The sequence below is a fragment of the Heliangelus exortis genome, chromosome Z, assembly GCF_036169615.1.
Source record: "Heliangelus exortis chromosome Z, bHelExo1.hap1, whole genome shotgun sequence".
In the NCBI taxonomy this organism is placed as follows: Eukaryota; Metazoa; Chordata; class Aves; order Apodiformes; family Trochilidae; genus Heliangelus; species Heliangelus exortis.
The window spans coordinates 149,748-171,945 of NC_092454.1; the positions used below are offsets into that span (position 1 = coordinate 149,748).

Here is a 22,198-nt window from a genome sequence, read left to right on the forward strand (position 1 = left end):
CAGCAGTGGGCTGCAGCCTGTGACAGTCTGTCCCAAAGGCAGCAGCGAGGGTCCACCCCAGGACCCCACCTTTGCACTGCCATTTAATTGGAAGAGCTACAGGATGCAGCAATGACATCAAGCTGTCCCTCTGCTGACTTGGAAACACACCATTCCTCTATTTCCCTTCCAATCCATTTTAAGGAAGCTATTTCAAGCCAGGCTGCTTTAAATACAAAATTCAACTCGTTCATCTCAGCTGACTTGTTGGCTGAACCTACAGTGTACGACAGAGCAATGGCTTGACCTTGGAGTGAGCCTGCCTTTACACTGAACTGCTGCTTGGCACTCACTGGGCCAATAAAACAAGACTCCACTCCCAGAGCAACAGCTGACAAATCTTCAAGAGAGAGAAGGAGATGAGAAGGCACAAAGGAACAAAGTAAGAATCTGGATCAGATTAGGTGACTTGGATGAAATACTGGAACATCTTTCACTCTTCCCATCTTGAAGAAATTTTGGCACTGGATGAACAAGCCTACAAATAAGTAGCATGTGGATTTTCTCAGTAGAACTATGTAGAAAATGACAAAAACTAAGCAGTCAAAGAGGGGAAGATAAAATAGATACAAGACCAGAGAAGAACAATGAGGGAATTAATTACAAAACCACAACTGAATTTGGGAAAAAATGCTTTCAGATTTCACGCTTAATTAATTTATTTTGTAATTGAATATTACCCATTTACCTTTCCATGTTCTTTCCGCATGTGAGAGATGTAAACATCTCTCTGGGTGAAGAGCCTGTCACACTCCCAGCATGTCCAGCCAGGATTAGCCACTTTTTTAGCTTCTGCTTTCTTTATGGGAGAAGGAGATTTCTTCTCCAGTTTTTCTGTTCCATTGATACATTTTGTGTCCTCTTTGTTGTGGCTGGCTGAGTTCTGAGTGGTGGGTTTAGTACTGAGAGGCAGATTTATCCCCAGGTTTGGTGGCCCCTCAACACTTTTCAAAGTTCCATGCATAGACTGAAATAAAAGAGAGAGAAAAAAGTACAAAACTAGCATAGACATGTACAGTTGTTTGACAAAATTCAACAACCCTCTGAGTCAAAAGTAGGGAGGAGAAAAGGGCTCAAGAACTACTTCACGTTAAGTTTAATTCCTTGCTTTACTTACCTAGCATCACTAGCTAAGCATCCTCATTTCAAACTAGGTGACTAGAGCCTTGCAAGAAAGAAAGTTTTTTACTTGCAAATTTTGACTTGGCACACTGGTAAATAAGACAAGGAAAGGCAGCTCTGGAGAGATCAGGCAACTATATTGTTTAGGATACATTAAGAGTTTATGTTGAGGCTGAGTTAAGCCCCATCTTACTCCATGGCCAGGTTATGAGGACCCTTAACTTAGGGCTGCATTACTAACAGTCCTTAGAAGCAAAGGTGTGCAGGGCTGATTTTGTCATCCCCATGACCAGGGGATAGGTAAGAGGTGTCTAACAGGCTGTCCTCCAGCTCCCTGCAGCAATTCAGTAGTGATGCTTCCTCACTGATTCATTGCTAGCCTTTCAGTAAACAAGCAGTAAGAAGGGAGGAACTCTTCCACCTTCTCCTTCTCCAGTTTCCTTAGCCAGTGCCACATGCTGGTGTGATACCTCAGCCTACCAACAAAATAACTCATTCAGGAAGACCTGGGCTTCAGCTGTGTGTCTGAGTTTCACACGTGCAATGGACCCAATAGGAATGGGTCAGCAGGGATCTGGGCCAACAAAGATCACTGCTGAGCCTAGACTTAATGTACTGCTGAACGTGGTTCCCATTGCCAAGGTCTCTTCCACAACCACAAGACAAGCCATTGCATACATAATTATTTTTCCTACAGGTAATCACAGAAACAAAAAAACCCCATTCGATACATTCTTGATTCTGCTACAATCACCTGCTCCACACGATGCACTGAGATATTTCTTATACATCAAGATCAACATTCCTATAGAAAAACTGAATCAGTCATTACATCACACATAGACTGCAGACCATACCAAATATAACATTTTAACATCTGAGAACATTATTCCCAGATTGCTCTTTTGGAATTATTAACATCACTCTCTCTGAGCAGATTTCTGGTTATTCTGTGCCTTTTTACAGTACTTTCTCACAGCATATATTTAATGAAAAATATTATCTACAAACAAAACAAGAGAAGACAGATGCCTACACACCTTGATATGATCCATCATAAGCTGTTTCTGTGCATATAGAAGAGAACAGTCTGGACACTTGAAAACAGACACCTTCTGGTTTTCAATGTGCTGATCAAAGTGGCGATAGAGCAAAGGTTGTAGAGTAAACACAGTGTCACACATAGAGCATTTATATATTATTCTAAAAACAGAAGTACAATAAACAATGTCAGTCATGTTGATGATCTATTTGCAAGAATCATAATGTTAACTTTTTTTCTCAGAAGAAGTTAAGATCTGGCATGCTTAAGCAACCATTTCACACTGCTTGAAAAAAGTTAAAATTACGCAAATTCAAAAAATCCTCCAATTTCAAAATATGGGAACAGTAGGAAGAAGAAACAAACAAACAAACAAACAAACAAATAAAAAAAAGGAAAGGAAAATAATTAAAAAGTGCAAACAAGAAGCCAGAAAACAACAGTTACATAGGTAACACCAACATCTGCTTGGGATATTCTGAAAGTTAAATGTCTTCAGTTTCTGAACTCACATTATGGCTGAAGGACAACAGACCTGTTTTGGGTTGCAAAGGCAATATGTTTCAAGGGAGAGACTGTTTGATCCTAACTGGTAATATACTTCAAGGTAAATTTACTTTTGGCAATGTACATGGCTTCGAACCTCCTGAATGCCAAGCCTAGACTTTGTTAATGCTCTGGAGCTAAGTGATGGTATTTCCCTGTTTGGAACTTATAAGCCTTTAAAAACCTGTTTGTGGAAGGAATATAGACACCACTGAAACCACAACTACCCATCTCAGAGTGTATGCAGCTCTTGCAGTTAGCCACCTAAATCTCCCAATCTGATAGGCAATATTCCAATACAATTGTAACAAAAGCTATTTATGTTTTAGTAGCTGTGCAACTAGTAAAGCAATGCATCTATTAATATAATTTCAAAAGTGCTTTACAAGTAGATATACCAATTAACAAAGAACCAGGTAAGTACTGGACACTAAAAGCATAGTCCCTGAAAATTAGTATGATAGCCAAAATTCTGTATTACAAAATCCTAAGAAAGTTATTTAACAACTTGAAAATAGCTGTATTTTTAGAAGATCCTTGTCAAGTGTCTGTCCAAAAGACAAAAAACCAGGGAAACCAGAAAGATAAATCTCTGATTCAAATGATTTTACAGTGAAAAGTATAGTTGAAATTGCATTCTAGGAAATTATTTACTTGATACTTTGCTTATCTGTATGTTTGATTGCATCAATAATGATTTCCCTGGCAACTAAAGGTGAGCCACATGATTAGCCATTCAAACTGCTACTGTTTGCTACTGCTATACTTTAATATATACATTTATAAATTCTAAATAATTATATTCTTTCAGAAATATCACACTTTTTTTTAAGTTGGAAAGTGAATGAAAGGAAAGATATAGATAGGAATATCTACTATCCAAAAAGATAGGAATAGCCTTGAAGTCTCAGCATCTTAGCACTGTCCCTATGAAGTTACACTCTTTACTGAAACAAAAGAAAACCACATATAAGCTGTTTTTCCATAAAACCCATGTACCATCTTTGGTACTCTACAGGAGAGAGCTTCACAGAGCCAAAAGACATGACAACCATCCATTTCCCTACATTAAGATAATCTGATTCCATCCTTTGGAAAATCACTGCACATAAACTTCATTTTTCATACAGTCTCTGTTCCACATAGCCACGTGTAATGCAATTGCACATCACGTGGTGCCAGGGAGTGCCCGGGGCAGGCAGCCACATACCCACTGTGTCCTGTTCCCCTAACCAGGGGGGTTAGCCCCCACAGAGCCCCCTGGGCTGGCCCCAGCCCCTGGCAGGAGACAGCTCACCCGACCTCCCCGGCCCCCAGGACCTGGGCCTTCTCCTCTGCCCTGCCTGCAAGAACCAGGCACCTCGCTTGGCCATGCCCAGAGGGAGGGCTGAGACCCACCTCTGAAGGTCAGATGCCTTCTACACACACCATGACAATCAAAAGCTTTGCATTTCCAAGCACAGAAGGCTGCTGTACCCTTCTTTAAATTTGTCCCAAAATTTTTACTTCAGAAGAACAAGAATCTAACTGAGATTCTGTGGTCACACCTGTAGTGCCACACAACTGCATTACATTCCTCCTTTTCAGTCATGGATTTGTTAAACTTTCCAAACCTATGATACCAGCTGCATGCACTACAGGCACTGGGTGACACGATACAGTCAACCAGCAGCAGCAGACTGGTCCCATCTGAATGTCTTTCCCCAATGGTCAGTGCTGGCCATGAGCTAAACAGATTACAAAATAAGCACAGGCAACACACTCTCTGCCTGCCCAAATAGTTTTTGTAGTTACTGTATTACTACCCTGTAGTGTGCAAGGTTTGAAGAACTGCTGTTGCTACGTTCACAGAAATTTAACCTTTGCCAAATAAATCACCAGTTAAAACCTCATTTAAAATGTTACATCAAGCTACAGGTCACCAACAGGGTAAACAACTGTTGGCTGTACAGCAGGTGACTCTCAGGCTGTAAGCACAGGACAGAATGCAGTTCCACAAGTCAATGAAAGGCAGGCAAGTGCAGTAGGAGAGGAATTCTGCTTACTTTGGTTCGCCTATCTTGATACCCGGGTGCTGTGTGTAGGCGTGGGAGTGCGTGCTGGGAGCAGATTTGAATGCCATGGGACAGATAGGACACTTGTAAAAGACTTCACAGTGAGAACCTTGAATATGGGACTTGAGTGCTGCCACGTCAGAGTACACAACATTGCAGTGCACACAGCTGCAAAGAGAGCAGAGAAGAGTCAGTTCAGCCCAGCCCAAAGCAGTACTGAAAGAAATGGAATCAACACTTATTTTCAAGCAAGTGGAAGAGATAAACATAGATATATACATATTATTCTGTCAATTTCAACAGCCCAGTAAGAATCAAGATCAGTAGAGAGTTGCATACCAGAAAGTAAGAAAAAAAGAATTTTCCCAAATTTAATTTGAACATCTAAGAGACAGAAGGGCAGAACATGTGTTTATGTCATTACAACAAAATAGGTAGAAGGGTCAACAAAGGAATATTCTATTGATTGTCAAAAGAATGCTTAAATCCTCTGCAAATTTGTAGAGATTTTACAAAATGTATTTTTATTGCATGCAGTGGATTGTACAAGCTATGACACAGCAATTTGGAAACTACCACCAAAATGGAAAACCAGTTAAGAAAACATTCCCACCAGTTCCCTTGTTTAGATTCAGTGGAGACATACTGGTAACAATTTGTTTGGACAGGTCATCAAATCAGTACTTGAATTTACAAAGAGTAATAATTTAAAATGAGGACAACTAAATCAAATCTCTACAATCAGATCAGTCTACCAGATTGGAATTCCAGAAATATTTTTCAGAAACATACTTCTGCTGTGTTGAAAATTTGTGAATTTTCCGCATCTATTTTAAAATGAAATTATTAAAAAGTTAGTATTAGCACATAAGAATCTCTATATACAATGGTCTCTTTTAGTGCCATACATCTCCACTACCACATGCTACATCTAAGTCCAAGAACATACTTCAACAAGCAATTACTAACTAAACTGTCAAACGAACAAATTTCTTACTGACTAGTATTTTGCAGTAAGAGTTTTACAATCTCAACATAGAAGGCCTCTCCCCTTCCAAAATTTTAATTTTGGCATCTATCATGGTAGTATCCTTGTTGTCATATAAACATAAAATCATTTTTGATACTTTTAAAATGCCCTGATAAGAGCAATAAAGCAGGAAATAGTTATACACTGCATTCAAGAGTCCCATTTTCCTTTTAAATGGGATTTTACCTTTGAATTTTATGAAATGTCATCCTTTTTTCTCTGAGCACTTAATTTACATTCTTGATATTATTAATCAAGTTTATCCTCATCTAGTCTCTGCATACCAATGCATTTCCTAAAGTAAAGAGTCTGTGTCTTTTTTTGATCCATTAAGATCTTCTCTACTTATACAGAGATGAACATTTTTTCACAGCACTAACAAAGCCTGATCCTCTTTAACAGACCTACAGTGTCACTTCAGGTGTCACCTCACCACAGTTGGGTTGCATCTGTTGCCTCCCTTCCCCACCCTTTTTGACTTTACTCTCTAGTGATGCAACGTAATAGATGACCCTCAGCACCCACCATTGTACATTAAAATAGTCCTTAGGGACCAAGCCTTCATTCTTGGCCTGCTCTAAAGCTTTCATATTTTCATCTTGGAAGGATGCAATTAAACTTCAGGTTGATTTATTTCAGACATCTAGCCTGAATTACTGAATCAAACTGAATTCCTCCAGAGTTTCTTTGGAAAGGCAAGACAGGTTCTGCTGCTCCTCAGGTGAATGCACCATGGTGATAAGGAGATGCTAAGGAGGCTGATTTTCCCAGATACTTCTTTTCTTTGCCTGGATATTTCTGATTAACTCTCACCACATACAGAAATTCTGTCTAGTAAAACATGTTTACAAGACACCTTGAAAAGTTTAGATTCACAGTGAAACATTTATAATCCTTCTGGTGTTACTGGTGCAGCCCAGGAGTCCCTGAAGATGATTCTGAGCACAAATTCAAGACAGACTAGACAGGAGAGTGGAGGCAGCAGATGAAAGACATGTAGGATGAGACAGACCACTGCTTGGGATAAAAGAATCAAAGAGCAGAACCCAAAGTAACAAGCTGAGAGCTGTGTCAGGCCATGAATTCAGCCTGAACACTGACTGCCACAGCAGGTGGTTTGATGCTGTAAAAAAGCTCTCTTCCCTTAGTGGAAGGTTTCACATCCTAGCAAATGAACTTGTGGCACATTAGGGGGAAGAAGCTGCCTACTGGTAAGACTTTAAATCACCCTTCTCCCGCCAGGCAGGATGAAGTGGAAATGTTTCAGGAGTGCTGGGCAAAGCTCAGCTGTACAGGTTCCTCTTCTGATCTCTGGCTGTGCTGCCTACTGTTCAATGCAAGTAAAATTCTAAGATAAAATGATTTTTCACGTTTTTCAAAGCTTCACACTTCCATCAAGTGCCTCCAATTCCTGTTTCTCATAAGCTGCCATTACAGGGTAACATAAGAATAAAAGGGAAACTTAAGAGTGACAAAAAAGAACCAAAAGACCAGGCTATTTGATTGAGGAACGTAGCTTTCAAGTGATGCAACACTGAGGAATCCTGACCTTCCACAGGAAAGAGAGCAACAGGATAGGTGCAGTAGACCCATCAGCATCCCAATAATACATTCTGGCAGTAAATACCAAAAATTACTGTTTTACTAGAGAGAACAATCTAGAATTCAATGTTTTGAAAAAGCTCAAAAGGTTTTTTTAAGAACCTGAAGTAAAGAAAATACATCCTAATTCTCCAGATCTTGTAAACTGTGAAGTCCTGAATCTGACATTTTAGGGGCTGGGTGAGAGTAGCCAATATTCTCATGTAATAACACACAAAAGTAGATGCCCAAAACAAAGCAGAATCCTAATGTGGTATTTATTAAAAAATTTGTAGTACTAATAGCACTGTTGCCATGACAACCTTAAACCCATGAAGCTGTAGTCTACAAACAATGCTTATGAAAATGGAAAATTACTCTTAAAAGCATAAATTACACATAAATTGACAACAAAAGTAATCATTATACTGACCGAAAACCAACTCTTCGGGTATAATGCAGGCAGTTCTTAGTGACATGAGTCTGGAAGTGGACAGATCTGCAGATTGCTCCACATTCAGGACACGTGTATGGAGATTTATGCTGATGAATTCTCTGGTGTGATGCAAAACTGCACTGGTTAGGAAGCAGCATCTGGCAGATATTGCATGTCTTCTAAACGATAAACCAAAATAGATGAAACAAAAGGTTTGGTTCAGCTATACATAACGTCTTGTGTCAAACACTGTAATATATCATATAAAAGCTTAAATGCTACGACTGATGTGAACCAAAAGTAGGCAAGCATTACATGCAGGCCCTGCTTATAGCTCTTGTAGGCAGAGCTGGCAGATACTGGCAACCAGACATACTGGCATTCCGAGCCATCCTGGTACAACAAAGCTCTTCCTCATACACCACTGACCATGGGACACACAGGTTGGTTTTTATATATTTTACTCAGGTGCCTCACAGTATTTCCTTAATGGTGCAAGTGGCCTAACTACAACCTAAGAACCAAGCTTTATGGTTTTAACTTGGTGCACCATGTGAAGAAAAAACCCAAACCCTGCAATTATACTACCTTAATTTTCTTTGATCCTTGCCTCCTGATGTATTCTTATGGCAATATCTATTATACCAAAAAAAATGGAACATTACCCGTCAGAAAGTGCACAGATGATTTCAAATTCTATTTCTGAGGATAGAATGTATCAGGATTATATCAAGATACTGTGCATTTGAGTAAAAACTAGAGATGTACAAAATATTTAGAAAGCTTTTCTTTGCAGGGCGACCTGTAATATCTAGCAGTAACTTCCTAAGTTAATTCTTTCCTCATATTGTGTTAAACAAAAATAATTCTGAAAAAAATAAATCTATATGCTTGACTATATGCTGACCATATGCCAAGTATGAAACACTGAAACTCTTTGGGTGCTGTGTGCCATTCCTGGGGTGAAATGCAAATGATGCAACCCAGCAGTAAACAGGCTTAATTTTGCTCACAGTTGCTTTCTATCACTGGAGGGCACAAAGAGCCAAACCTGTAAAAGCATTCCAGAAAATGTTTCATTTCCAATAATACATCTCTAAATTCCCCAAGCAGAAGGCTGACTGGGGCTAAGCTTCTGTTTAACTTCAACCATGGAATCTGCTTCTCTGACTTCAGCAGAAACACTGATGGTTTCAAGACCATCAGGTACAAGACCTTGCAGTACTTTATGTTCACTTCTTCAGACTTTGCTTTGAAAAGCTTTTCAAGCTATTGCTATTATTATTATTTCCTATGACTTGAAATTTACAAATCTCCCCAGGGACTGATAACTTCTTCATGACCTGGCTATTTTTTAATACGAGATCTGTGTGTTTTTAGGAATGAGAGTCTTGCAAATGTAGTGATGTGTACATTCTGCAAGAACATAGAACAAAGTAAGATCTCCAGAGCCGCACTGTACATTTTTTACTAACCTATGTGTGAAGAAATCCCAGAAAAAATAATTAAGGAATAAGCCCCTTCCTCACAGCAAAACTTTCTTACTAAAACACAGGTGCTTCACAAAAAGTAACCCCCTTCTTCCAGCTCAGGTGAGTGTCTTTTAAATACCTTCTGAAAACAGTAAGCTCCAGATCACATAATAGCAGAATCAAAGCCACCACTGTAGAAGGACTAGTACAGTGTTAGAAATAGCCTTCACAGGAGTCTGACTTACTAGCACTGGCAATTATGCCAGTAAAAAAATAGTCTGTTCTCGTTTAATCAACAGGAGAGAGACACTAACTCCTCCAAAGATGGAAGGAAAAAACTTTTATGGTCACTGCAAAAAAAGGTTGTCTTTTTTTCCTTAATAAAACACTGTTTACTACAAAGGTCCAAAGTAACTTAACTGCCTTAGAATTTTTACAATATTACTGATAAGAAAAAAAAGTATATTTTTATATGACAATCTGTACACTCCATTTTTATTATTTTTACAAAATAGCTTAATCTAAATTACTTTTTTTTTTCTTTTTGAGGGTTCATGCAAATACTTTGTTTCTCTTTTTAAAAAACAATAGTTTTAAGTAGAAATGCTAACATGAAATATCTTGTAGTCACACACACAGAAGCAAGAAGTGTGTTTTCATATGGTTCACTTCCAATGTTTGCTTTGTGAACGTGGTGGCCTGATAGGTCTGAATGCAGTCTCCACACAAACAGTTCTCAAATGTCCTGACAACAGCAAGATGGCAAAATGCAAAGCATTATTAAAATAGAGGAAGTTAAGCAAAGAAAATCTACCATTACTCAGCACAACTGCCAGGCTGCAAGCTCATCAGGCAGGAGGGACACATGTACTGCCCCTGCAGAAGGCTTTGCCAGAGGTTAACTACCTGCAGGGGTTTCAGACTCTCACCCAGGGGAGACCTTTGTGACACAGCAAGTCTGAAATTGCACTCAGACATCTATCAGTACCCTCTATGAAATGCCAAATATTTGTCCTCAACTGAACACCATCGCTGGCTGGACAGCTGACTCAGGCCTCCAGCAGTGACCAGAGCTGTGTGGGGTGTCAGCCTTCTCTTCAGCTCAGGCTCAGAGGCAAAATCCTGACTAACCACAACTCGACTTAAAACCTGCTTGCCATACTCACTTGGCTTCAGTACCATTCCTAAAACCTATCTTCTGCCCTCTATGTGTTGCTAATAAGCAGCAATAAAATACTGGGAAATCTGGGGCATTATTTGATCTCATCAGAAAACAGCAAAACAGAACAGAATCCCCAGGTTTCCCAGAATCCTTCCCAAGCCTTTCCTTTGCAGCACCAGAGGAAGCCACGATGCTTAATGTTTAATTGTAACCCATTCCAGTAGAATAAGAAGAATCTACTGTGAAATTCTGAAATTCAGCATGTTTGCTTACCATTTTATTTTTATTTTGGGCTTAAGGTAGCATGAATTTCCTGTTCTCTCATTCCAACCCATACCAAAATAAAACAGCTTGTGAAAATCATCACCTGCCTGTGTTTAAAGCCAAAGTTTCAGGAAAAAAAAAAAGGTTAGGACAAATATGGTGGAGATGGAAAATAAAGATACACAAGAGGTATGAGTATGAAGGGAAATGAGCTATGTAGTTTCCATGGGAGCTATCAAGTTATATCTGTAAGTGAATGAACGTTAACATTAATGAGCCAAGGTTTGCTACGTTTTCGGTTTTTTCCCCCCAGTAGGGGGATGAGGGTTTCATTCAGCCAGGAAACCCATTGGTGAGTGGTCCTATTCCTTTTAACAGGAATATTAATGAAAGTAAACTATTACAGAAAGGTAACAACTTTATACGGAACACTATTTAATTGCTAGGGCTGTTTTACTATTATTTTAAAAGCAACATTCTACTGTCATAATGAGAGTTTAAGTAGTATCAGCTCCTCACTGCTCAGACTCATTGAAAACATAAAACTGTATGATTTTCATTTCAAGAGCAACTAGGTGGGCACTACCAAGAATGGTAAGCCACAAATAACAGTTTTCCTATTATTTGTTTGCAAAATCCAAATGTTTATTTTTATTATCTCTTCCTTCTAAAGTTATAATATACATTTCATCTAACTTTTCTATCTCCTTCCCTCTCCAAAACAATGGTAGTGTACAACAAAAAGCCAGTGCCAAGCAAGAATGAAAACAGAAGACAGAGTATCTACATTGAGAACAGTCAGACACTGGAATGGTCTCCCAGGGGAAGTGGTGGATTCCCCCTCTTTGTAGTTTTAAATCTCAGCTCAACAGGGTGCCAAGACATTTCACATAAACAATTATATAAGAGGGGTTGGTCCTTGAGGTCCGTTCCAACCAGACATTCTGTGATTCTCTGATTCTATTTCTTGTCCAGGCTTTTCAAGGGGTATCATATAATTAAAAAAGCACTGAAATGTTTATTAATGAATGCCTATACAGAGTCTTCAGCAAACTCTACCTCTGCAGCAATGCTTTGGACAAAAAATGGACAGAAAGGTAACAAAATGAAAGCAGGATGTATTGCTCTCACTAAAGGAACTGTTCAGTTTTTCCATGCTGGGCATTTCAATATAGCTACAACATGTCATAAAATACAACATAAATAAAAACCAGCATAGAAACTAAAACTGCTGCTTGATATATGAAAAGGATTAAGAGAAATACTACTTTTAGAGGGGGTATTTCAACAAAATATTTAAAACTATTTATTAAGAGCTTTCTTTTAAAATGGAGTAACATCAAAATAGTGTATATTCCTCCAGTGCTTTGCATCAAGAAGGCTAATTTGTTGTTTCTAAATTAAAATCTGCAAGTCCATCCCTAGTAGGCAGGCATTAAAGCTCTTTATAGAGGAAGTTTCCAACAGATGACACAAACATGGCGACGGGTGGAAGGCAATGCTGTTTTCTGGACCTTCATCAGCTTTCCTCCCTGACCAGCACTACCTGCATAACTGTACTTATCTTTCCACCTAACTGCAGTGCTGCAGCTACATTGTGACATTCTATGAAGATCTTGGTTGCTTTCCTGTATGTAAATCACCAGGGTAAACAGCATCTGACAGGACATGCACAGAGAGCAAACTCAGCAGCAACAGGGCAAAAGGACCAAACAGAGGTAGCAGGAAAGGGCAAAAGATGTTTCTACACATCAGTTTAGTTCACCTATCTGTACAAAAAAGGCCCCCACAGAAAGATAGTACATAATTCTTTTGTATTCGCATTTTTTTTTCTATTTGAAATTAATTTTATCCTTACCTCACCCTCCCAACCTGTTCTCAGTACATTTGCCTGTCTCTCATCCACTTCCTTTATCTTAGTGCCTTCCTATGGCTTGATTTTACAGAACCAGGAACAAGAGGGTTTTCACAAAGACTACTGGATTTTATAATACCGAATGATAACTAATGGACCTATTATGGAAAAAAAAAAGATAAATCTAACGCAAATGAGCACCAGGGTTAACTAAGAAACGACGACTGAGTATGGAGTAACTCAAGAGCTGGTGCACAATAAATGCACGGTCAGCCATTAGATACTGTTCAAAACTGCAGAAAGAATATTTTCTGCCAACTTCTTTATGACAAAAAGTTTTAGGTAGGCACACCTGCAGTATCTTACAAGCAGAATCTCACATGGCATTTCTGTGTGAATCCAGGGACATTCAGCCTAAGTCCACTAGCCAGTTAGTAAAGCAAGAGCTGAGGTAGAGCCACACATCTACATAGACAAGACTATTTCCAGGTTCAAATCTCTTTACAATACTATCTGTAGTGGTAGACACAGCATAGCTGCTTCATGGCCACAAAACAGGTCTTAAGTTTAGCAGATTCTGACAGGAACGTGTCTACTCTTCCATGACTACTGCATTTCCTCTCTTAGCTGCAGGACTAACAACCTGTACAGTTGCTGTGCAATTCCCAGGAATATTCCTGGGGCATTCCTGTCTTGATCAGTCTGAGCATGTTTGCAGGTTTTCAGCTTCCCACACATCAAGAAGCTGTAACACCCAAACTCAACTGAATGCTTTGAAACACACCAGAATCCCTTTTAATTGGCACACCCCAAAAGAAATCCAACTACATAATTTGATTAACAATCTCAGCTCTTACAGGATTATAAAATACATCGCACACTGATTAAGATTATCTTTTATTGAATGATGTGTTTCTTTCAGATCAGGCCACATACATTAGTAAAGAATTTTAAAATGGTTTGTAAGATTAACTCTTCAGCAGTTTTAAGAGGAAAGGAAAACCAACACAAATAAGCAAATGGTCACACAGCAAGAAATGCATGCTAGTGAACACCACTTTTCACCTCTGTTTGAGAAAGACCTGAAGCAAACAGCATGTGTACCCTTCTAATAGAATCAGTGTGCCATTTATTCATTGCCTGGAGTCCCTGCAGGTCAGAGGGATGCCTAGCTCACCTATGGTGCTATGCAAAAATAATGAAGACTGAAGACAAATCAAGAATGAATTGCTTGAAACTATGATTCAGATTTAATAGGTGGGCTGTTAATGAGGGTGCCAATTAAGTGGATTCCACAGGATACTCAAATTCCAAAGCACAGAAAGAATGATTAAAAATTCTTAGTAAAGACCGTTCATTTCAGTACTGAAATGTTCAGCTGCAAGAAAACTAACAGAAAACTAAATTTTGACATGTACAGTGTAAATTTCAGACTTCAGGGTTTAAAAAAGCTAAAAAAACCTCTTATTTAAAAATGCTGACATTCACTATATATGTGCTTGCAAGATATTTTGTGGGTTTTGTTTATACTTTTAATCATGGAGATTCAGATAATTAACAGCTAAATGAAAGTAAAAACATATCCACAGATGCTTTTATATGTATATCCATATAGATGAAACATTGGAATGTAAACATATGATACTCTACTTGTCCACTTGTGTCTGCAGCCTGCTGGAAGTGAGTTGCAAGAGATGTCTCATCTTGGAAAACTTCATTGCACTCCAGACACTTTAGGCTATGTCTACAGAGTTTGGATGGATCTTCATCCAGGGGCATGGCTGGAACGACAGGTGAGCTTGCTGGGGCTGATATGACTGTCCCAGTTATGCCAGACTGTATCTTTGTTACAGTATGTGTGCCAGCTCCCACAGGGCTCTGAAGCATAGAGGCAGCAGTATTGCTTGAAGGAGATGCTATCATTTGATCTGCTGGGACTGGTTTTAAAATCAGGTGCGAACACTGCATGACAACTCCTTTTTCCTTGTGCCCACGAGCATGGGAAAGAAGGCTGCATTTATTGTAGAAAACTAAATTCTTTGTGCAATGATTACACGTCACTTCAATCCTCACGCTCCTCCGGTCATAGTGCTGGGTCAGGCTCTTCTCCAGAGCAAATGAATCTCCACACTCCAAGCACTTGTAACCTCTTGTTGGCAACGTTATTCCGGCATTGGCAGGGGGACTGAGGTTTGGTATGTAAACTGGTACAGGGTTGACACTGCTCAGCACCTTATTGAATGCTTCCACGACAGAACTTTGCAGAGATGATACCACCTGCACTCGAGACACTTTTTTGGAAGGCTGTGAGGCTGCTGCAGAAATTATTGCCTGCTTGATTTGTTGCTGAGGTTTGGTTAGCACTTGGCGGAGTTCAGAGGTGGTTTGAGCACCTTGAGGCAGAAGGTTAAGGTTGGCGAGATGGACTGTCTTTGGCACGAGTTTAGCACTGGCAAGGCTGGATGCTGGCACCACAACAGTCTGCTGCTGTATGGCATTGGCAGCTTTGATGATGGCACTGCTGGCACTCTGCACTGAGGCAGCAGATATGACAGTGGCTTTCACTGTCGTGTTGTTAGCAAGCTTCAAATTAATCACTTGTGAACCTGCTGTTTTAACTGCTGAAACAGGGAGAAATGCAGTAGCCACGGGCTTGATAGTGACCTGTTTTGGTGCAAGTTCTGCAGGTGCAACTGCATTGGTGACAACTGTGGACTGGAGAGGAGCTCTAGGTGGAGAAGAAAGAACAGCAGCAGAAGTTGGCGAGGACAGGAGAGATGTCATGGAAGTCACCATAGGAGCAGTCTGCTCTGGCTTTTTACCAGAGTCCAAATCAACTTCTGGCAACACTCTAGTAACAGTTCTCTTGATCTCCCCTGAAGAAGTCTTGATGGTTTTTATGCGAACTTTAGGAATTGCTGGTGTTGACCCTGCAGGAGAAGATGGAGACCCTTTGCTACTGTTTTCACTTGATACACTTCTGGGACTATCCGGTGGTTTAACAGATGGCTTTTTAGCACCATCAATGAGACTCTGAGCTTCAGGTGATTTTTCAATAGCCCGAGGACTTTCACTCATGTCTTTTGGTAATGGAGAAGATTCTCCTGAATTAGACTGTAAATCCTTACTCATATCTGTAGCTGCCTTTTTAGCACTCAGCGCTGCGATTGCAGCAATGCACGAAGAAAGCTTTGCTGAAGACTTTGCTTTGGACTGTGAAATGCTGCCGAGATTTGTTTCACTTTTTTCAGCACTCAGTTTTCCATCAAGTACCCTGTTTTCAAGAAGCTTCTCGGAATTCTCTTTTAGCAATTTGTCCTCATTTTTTCTAACTTTAAAAGGCTCATAGACACTTAAATTAATGGAGTTTGTCTCTGTCTCTCGTTTAGCAACTCTATTTTTATCTATACTACTTGAAATTTGGATGCTAGACTTAATCAGGTTCTCCCCTCCAAGCGCCTTCAGTTTGTCATACTCCTGCTGGGATACAGATCCTGCCAAGACATTTGCTCTGAAATTTGCACGCATCTCCTCTTTATCTGGAGGGTCATCCACCTCAATTTTTTCATCATCATCAAATTCTTCAGCACTCGATATTGGGCTAAACTGGTTGAAAGCTGAGTCCTTCAGTGCAGTCTCAGAAGCTGACCCATCATCTTTAAGGGACTTCCCTTCATCTTTACTGTAACCATCAAGTGCTGATGATGTCAGAAAGCCATTATGCAAGCCATTGCCTGTGGAATGGTGGCCATCCTTGTCCACTCCTTCAGAAGAATCAATAGTACGCACATTTTTCACAATGACACTCACACCGACATCAGAGGATGACGGGGTATGAGAATCTTCATCCGTGTGAGCATTCTGTTTTATGTGGCTTTCATGGTCATCATGTCCAGATTCAATAGCTGCTTTTGGATCAACCATGTCTGGTATGTCAAAGGCTGCAAGAAGGTCATCGAAATCTGGGGTCTTCATATCCCCCATGGTCATGTATTTGATTGTAAGCAAATCTGTAAAACAAGCAGAAAGTCATAATCTCAGTAAAGCACAGCCTGACACAAAATAAGTGTATGTTCACATACCCCATGCAAAGCACCTAACTAACCAACACCAGTTCTTAAGGGCTTTCTTTCCCTCGAGAGACAACATTTTCCAGATCCTCTTTTTTTTTTTGCCACTAGCCTCTGTTCACCAACACTGGTCACCTGGAAGTCATTATGGACTCTTGAGAATGGCAACTGAGGAAAATTTCCCAAGGATACTGGAATACACAGAGACATTCCATGCAATCCTGTCACATGAATATATAATAGTTTTGAAAATTGTTTACATGGTCCACTTCATGGTTTTGTTACTTCATCTAATTAACTCCTCAGTACACCAAGTCCTTATGCAGAGCTGAACTCAGCATGTGACTCTCTAGAAAATATGAGTATACCAGTGCAAGTGATGAATTTACTCTCTACTTTGTAGCTCCCTTATTTAATAGACAATATATAGGATCCTATCATGGTAGATGCTCAACGTGGTTGTAAACTATACTTACCAGATATAAAAATGTTTCATAATGCTGTGTATTTGTTTCATCAAAAATTTTAAAAATCTCTTTATTCAAAACCAGGCTTCTAGCCCTCATGCATTTAAGACTAGTAACTGGGATAAAGTGAACATAAATATCTGAGGTGAGACTAGAGAAGTAACCAGCAGAGCTCAGCTCCCTTGCAGTGCATCAGCAGGTGACCCACTGCATTCAGCACATGGGGGCAGTGGGCACCTTCCCAAACCCCAAACTCCCATGCTCAGGCACAACTCTGCAGACCTGGGTTTTAGCCTGCCCCCTGCCTGCAGAGTATAAAGATTCTGTGAAAGGGCCACTATTACTAAGCAGGTATCTAAGAAATACAAAAATACATGCACACATAAATATCAAAATTACAGACAAAAGTTCTTATAAGAATTACATGGAAAAGATTCCCGAGACCAAAGCACATCAATCCATGTAAAGCCATGTGAAGCCTTAACTGAAATTTTCCACTATTCCAGACACTAATTATTTGCACTCTGATTGTACATCTGTCCATAGGTTTCTTTTTACAGTTATCATATACACTCAAGAAGAAGTAGAAAGTCTTCCCAGTCTAAAACGTCCTCTAATTACATAAGCTGGAGTTTAATTAACATCTAGCCACAGCAATGAATTATGTAAAGGCCCACGCACACAGTATGGTTAAGAGAGAAACAGTGCAGCAGAGGAGGTGCATTTGTCCTTTTCTGAAAAACTTGGTTATGATAATTCCAAAATGGGCTATTATCTCAAAAGAATCCAGAGGTCTGCAGAGCTAAGATTATAAATTTATCCACAGAGAGCACAGCACATGAAGCTGCAACTGTCTTTCAAGTGTATGCAGAAGGAATAACTCCTGTGCTTTACCAGAGCATGGGATGGAATGGTTTCTCCTATGTTTCTTCTACCCAGAATTACTGCTGCCCTCGGGAATGCCCTCCCATTTTTCAAACTTTTCAAGAGACCTAAGTTAAACAAGAAGGGACAAAAGACATGGCCAGGCTTGATGAACAATTAAGCAAAGTTGTAACCTGGACATTTTATCCATCTTTTCCTCGCTATTCTATTTTAAGAGTCAGTATATAACCTATGTTTGCACCACAACTTCCAGGACTCTGAAGCCAAACTTCTACCGTATGTTTCTCTAAAAATCTTTCAGTAACTCCTTCCCTGAAAGGATAAATCTTGGCCTTTTATCCAAGATCAAAATCAACTGACACCTTGGCTGCCAGACAAGCTGTTAGTCTATCCCTCCTCTGAGCCATCATGATGCCCATAAATGCTTCAGAGCAGGAAAGGAGCTTCCTTCGGAAATTTGGATCTTCCAGGAACTGGAATTTCTTCGAAAACTGCTTTTAAAGTGCTAAGCAAAGCTCAGTGTCTCCAAAGAGACACACAAAGGTGTCAAAACTTTGAAATTAGGTTATTTTCATTTTTAGCTTCTAAGTAAGAGAATTAAAATTCACCTCAAAACAGAGGAATGCCAACTTAAAGCATATATTATGAAGAACAATGGGTAGATGATACAATAAACAGCCCTAATTTTCAGGGATACTCATATAAAGACTGAGTTCTCAGATTTATTATCTATCCAAAGTATTCAGATGTCTCCCCTTGTAACACTGATCTTTTCCTACAGTAACATATACCCTAACAGCAGGCAAACATCAGCCAAATACACAGATTATAAACAGTTTGTCATTTATTCAACATATCTTTGTAATTATGACTAACCCTTCTGATTATTTACTTTGAAAGCTAAGTACCTGAAAAGAGGGCAAAAACAGTTTGCTAATTCAACTACCAAACCTTCTGCAGGAAAGGAGAACCCCATCTCCAGTCACTGCTTGTTGTGGTTTGAAACACACTGCAGGCAACTAGGATACAAGAGGGCACTGTAACCACAATCAGCATTGCCTACCATAAAATACAGGTTCCTTTTCACTTAGCAAAGGTCCCATGGCTTGCTAGTGTAGCAAAGCTCAGACAGATTCCTTCTTCCAGAAATACAGCTTTCATGATAGGTGGCATTTTGATTTCACAGCAGTCCTTATCTAAGCCTCTTTGTGAAGTAAGAAAGTTTTTGTGGATGGAACTTGTAACAAGTAAACTAAGTATTTCAACATGCTACACTGTTCCTATCTGCCTTTAAAACAAACAAACAAACCAGGAAAATCTGATTTGTCTCCGTGCATGAGACTCAAAGACTAAGAACAATCTGAATTTGCACTTCTGGTTTTCTAAGAAAACATTCTACCAATTTTCTTTCCCCCTTGGAGAGTAAGTACTAGCTCAGTATTTCAAATATTGAAATTTTAGCTTTTTCTTTTTCTTTTTTTTTTTCAGGGCAGTAACCTCGCTGGTGAGTTTTAGAAGAATTTCAAGATCTACTGTTCACTTGCCCAAAATTGTTGCAACAAGCCAACAAGCATTTCACAGAATCCCAGAGCAACTGAAATTGAAAGGGATCTCTGGAACTTGAACTTCTCTGCTCAGGGCCCTTTTAAGTATCGCATTTTAAGTATTTCCAAAGATGAAGACCCCAAAACCTCTCAAGGCCACAGATTCCAGTGTTTAACCAGCCTCACTGTGAAGAGGATTTAACCCATTAATTAGCATTCAGACCTAACACTGGGTCACTTGCCTGCCCACCCAGTTAGGATGCAATCCAGATGCATTGTCAGAGTGCACCATGGTACTGGAACAAGCTGTGGAAGCTCATCAGACCCCTCCCACACGCTGCTGATCCCAAACACATCCCTGGAGTCATCAAGCAGAACACTTTGGAACCAGGACAGGGCCAAACTCTGCAAAGCTCAGCTCATGGCTGTGATTTACTGCGGCCTCGTTCCACAGCAGATGGAACCAGCTCACATTTGACTTTGATCTACTTTCATGTAAGCTGTAAAATTAGATGGTATAAACAACTCTGGACGCCATCAGGAGGAAAAAAACCTTGAATGCCAATCTTTCTCAACTCCTTCAGTATATTCAGTATACAATACTCAGTATAACACACAGAAGTGGTATTGTTTTAGAGTAACTACTGAAACATTTACAAAATTATAAAAAATTTATTTAAGAAACCCATTCCTCCATCATTCTACTTTCATTTGTCTAGTTCTAGAATACCAAACCTTGTTAGTCCACACACTGCCAGCAAAAGTTGCTTGAACTAGAAAATACTGAAAGCAAACAAGGAGAAAAAGCAGCAAAGTCAATGAATTACTGAGTGTATTTTGTTGGTTTGAACAAAAGTGCAGTTTGGTTGTAAATACACCAGAAATGAAAGCCATGGCAGCTTGGGATGGCAGAAGATGGAAGTCATGGAAAAAGTCCCCAGGAGATGGGATGGCAGCTGCATGATGTTCATAGCCTATTGCTACAACCTGGCACAGAGGTGGTGTGGAGATACAGTGCGTGTGTATGCACGTTGCCTTTCCCAGGTAAACAAAAATTTGGCCATGAGGATGTTGGCAGAACACAGAACAGACACAGATGCAGTTACAGCCAGATGAAAGCTCAAGACTTCTTGTTGACTTGTTTGTTGTCAATACTGGCAAAGCTTTTTCCAGTTGGTTTGCCCAGGGATTCCAATTCCGAGCCTTCAGAATACAAAATCTCTGCAGAGGAGACTCTTAGTCAGCCTCTGATGTGAGGTATGGAGAAGTGCTACCTGTGCTTATGACTTAGCTGAGGTTTGCAGTTACGGATTACCAAGACCCATCATGCCAACAAGAGTCCCCAAAAGGAGCCCAAGCTGGTAAGTAGATTACCACTGTTTTCAAAACCTGTCCATCTCTAGAACTGATTATAAAAGGGCAGGTAAATGTCTTTGCTTTCTTTTCTACTATATCCTGCACCTGATCATGGAACCTTCTTATCTGATCTGTTGAAAGAGAAGCCCTTTTCCCCTCCAATAGGTGTAATTAAGTAAAGACAGTTCATGTGAATCTTTGTTTTGTTAAGCACATTTTCATTTGGCGGAGGTTTTTTTGTGGTTTTTTTTTTTTTTTTTTTTTAGAAGACACATCTTGTTGTCTACCTCCTCCATTTTTTAACTTTCGTGGTTTTATTGCAAATGGGTATCTCAAGTTCTCTTTGTGTAGGAGGTAACAGGAAGGGAAACACAAGGTTTATCTCCTAAAGTCTGTCCATTTCCTCCTCTCACACCACCACTGAACTACCTCCAGCACAATTTAAAGAGAACCACATGTGACTGGTTCAAAGTTCACATTGTCAGACTTTAGCTGACAAAAAGAACAGGGATACTGCAGCTCAGGGGCAGGGTGTCTCCTTTCCCATGCCACATGGTGCTGAACAAACCATCTCTCTCTACAGCTGGACAAAGGAGAACTTTCTACATTTATCAAGAGACCGTGTTAAGGTCTTGGGCCTAGCAACTCCCCAAATTTCTCCCAAGATGAAGATGAATTCATAAAAAGCAGGTAAATCCCCATACCATTCTTTTTGCACTCTACTTAAAAATTAATTATAGAAATGGTTTAATTTTGTACTTCTATATGCAAAATGGGCTGGGATAATAACAGGTGAATAATCTGGATGTACAACTATCATGAATAGAATTCTGATATTCCCAATTTAATGCAAATTCAAATCACACTCTAAATAGCACTTGCTTTCAGCCTATTTCCTTCAATGTATTTTTTTTAATGGATGGCAATTCCTGCTCAAAACCAGTGTGAAGCTGCAGCAGACAATCTCAGTAACAGCACTCCAAGTCAGGCAGGGTCTGCCTGTGCAACACTAGCAACAAACAGGTCCTAAAACAATAAGGTCAAATTATATGTTTTTTTTAAAAAACATAAATTCCCCACAATCTGTATGTATATTTGTATTTCAATCCACATCTACACTTCTAAAAAAACCCCAAAGTTAGTTAATTCACCAGGAGAGGCTTGGAACTTGAGAAATAATTTCTCTTGTTCTCAAGATCACATACCCGAGACTCAATGCAAAATGAGATCATGATAGCTGATACAGAGGACCAGCCCTCCAGCATTAAGCAGC

At 39.7% G+C, this 22,198-nt stretch overlaps 1 protein-coding gene across 13 annotated transcripts in view; it reads right to left on the bottom strand.

Annotated features, from left to right (window-relative positions):
• Positions 1–22,198, bottom strand: part of LOC139790133 (zinc finger protein 532) — a 34,843-nt gene that overhangs the window by 7,558 nt on the left and 5,087 nt on the right. For 12 of the 13 annotated variants that reach the window (XM_071731543.1, XM_071731537.1, XM_071731544.1 and 9 more), the window contains 5 exons: positions 14,254–16,613; positions 7,848–8,029; positions 4,795–4,971; positions 2,202–2,364; positions 728–1,006 (listed from right to left, as the gene is read on the bottom strand). In XM_071731543.1, the coding sequence (XP_071587644.1) occupies positions 728–1,006; positions 2,202–2,364; positions 4,795–4,971; positions 7,848–8,029; positions 14,254–16,593 (3,141 nt within the window). In that variant the 5' untranslated portion in view covers positions 16,594–16,613. The remainder of the gene's footprint in view (positions 1–727; positions 1,007–2,201; positions 2,365–4,794; positions 4,972–7,847; positions 8,030–14,253; positions 16,614–22,198) is intronic. The other variant, XM_071731535.1, reaches the window with a different exon arrangement.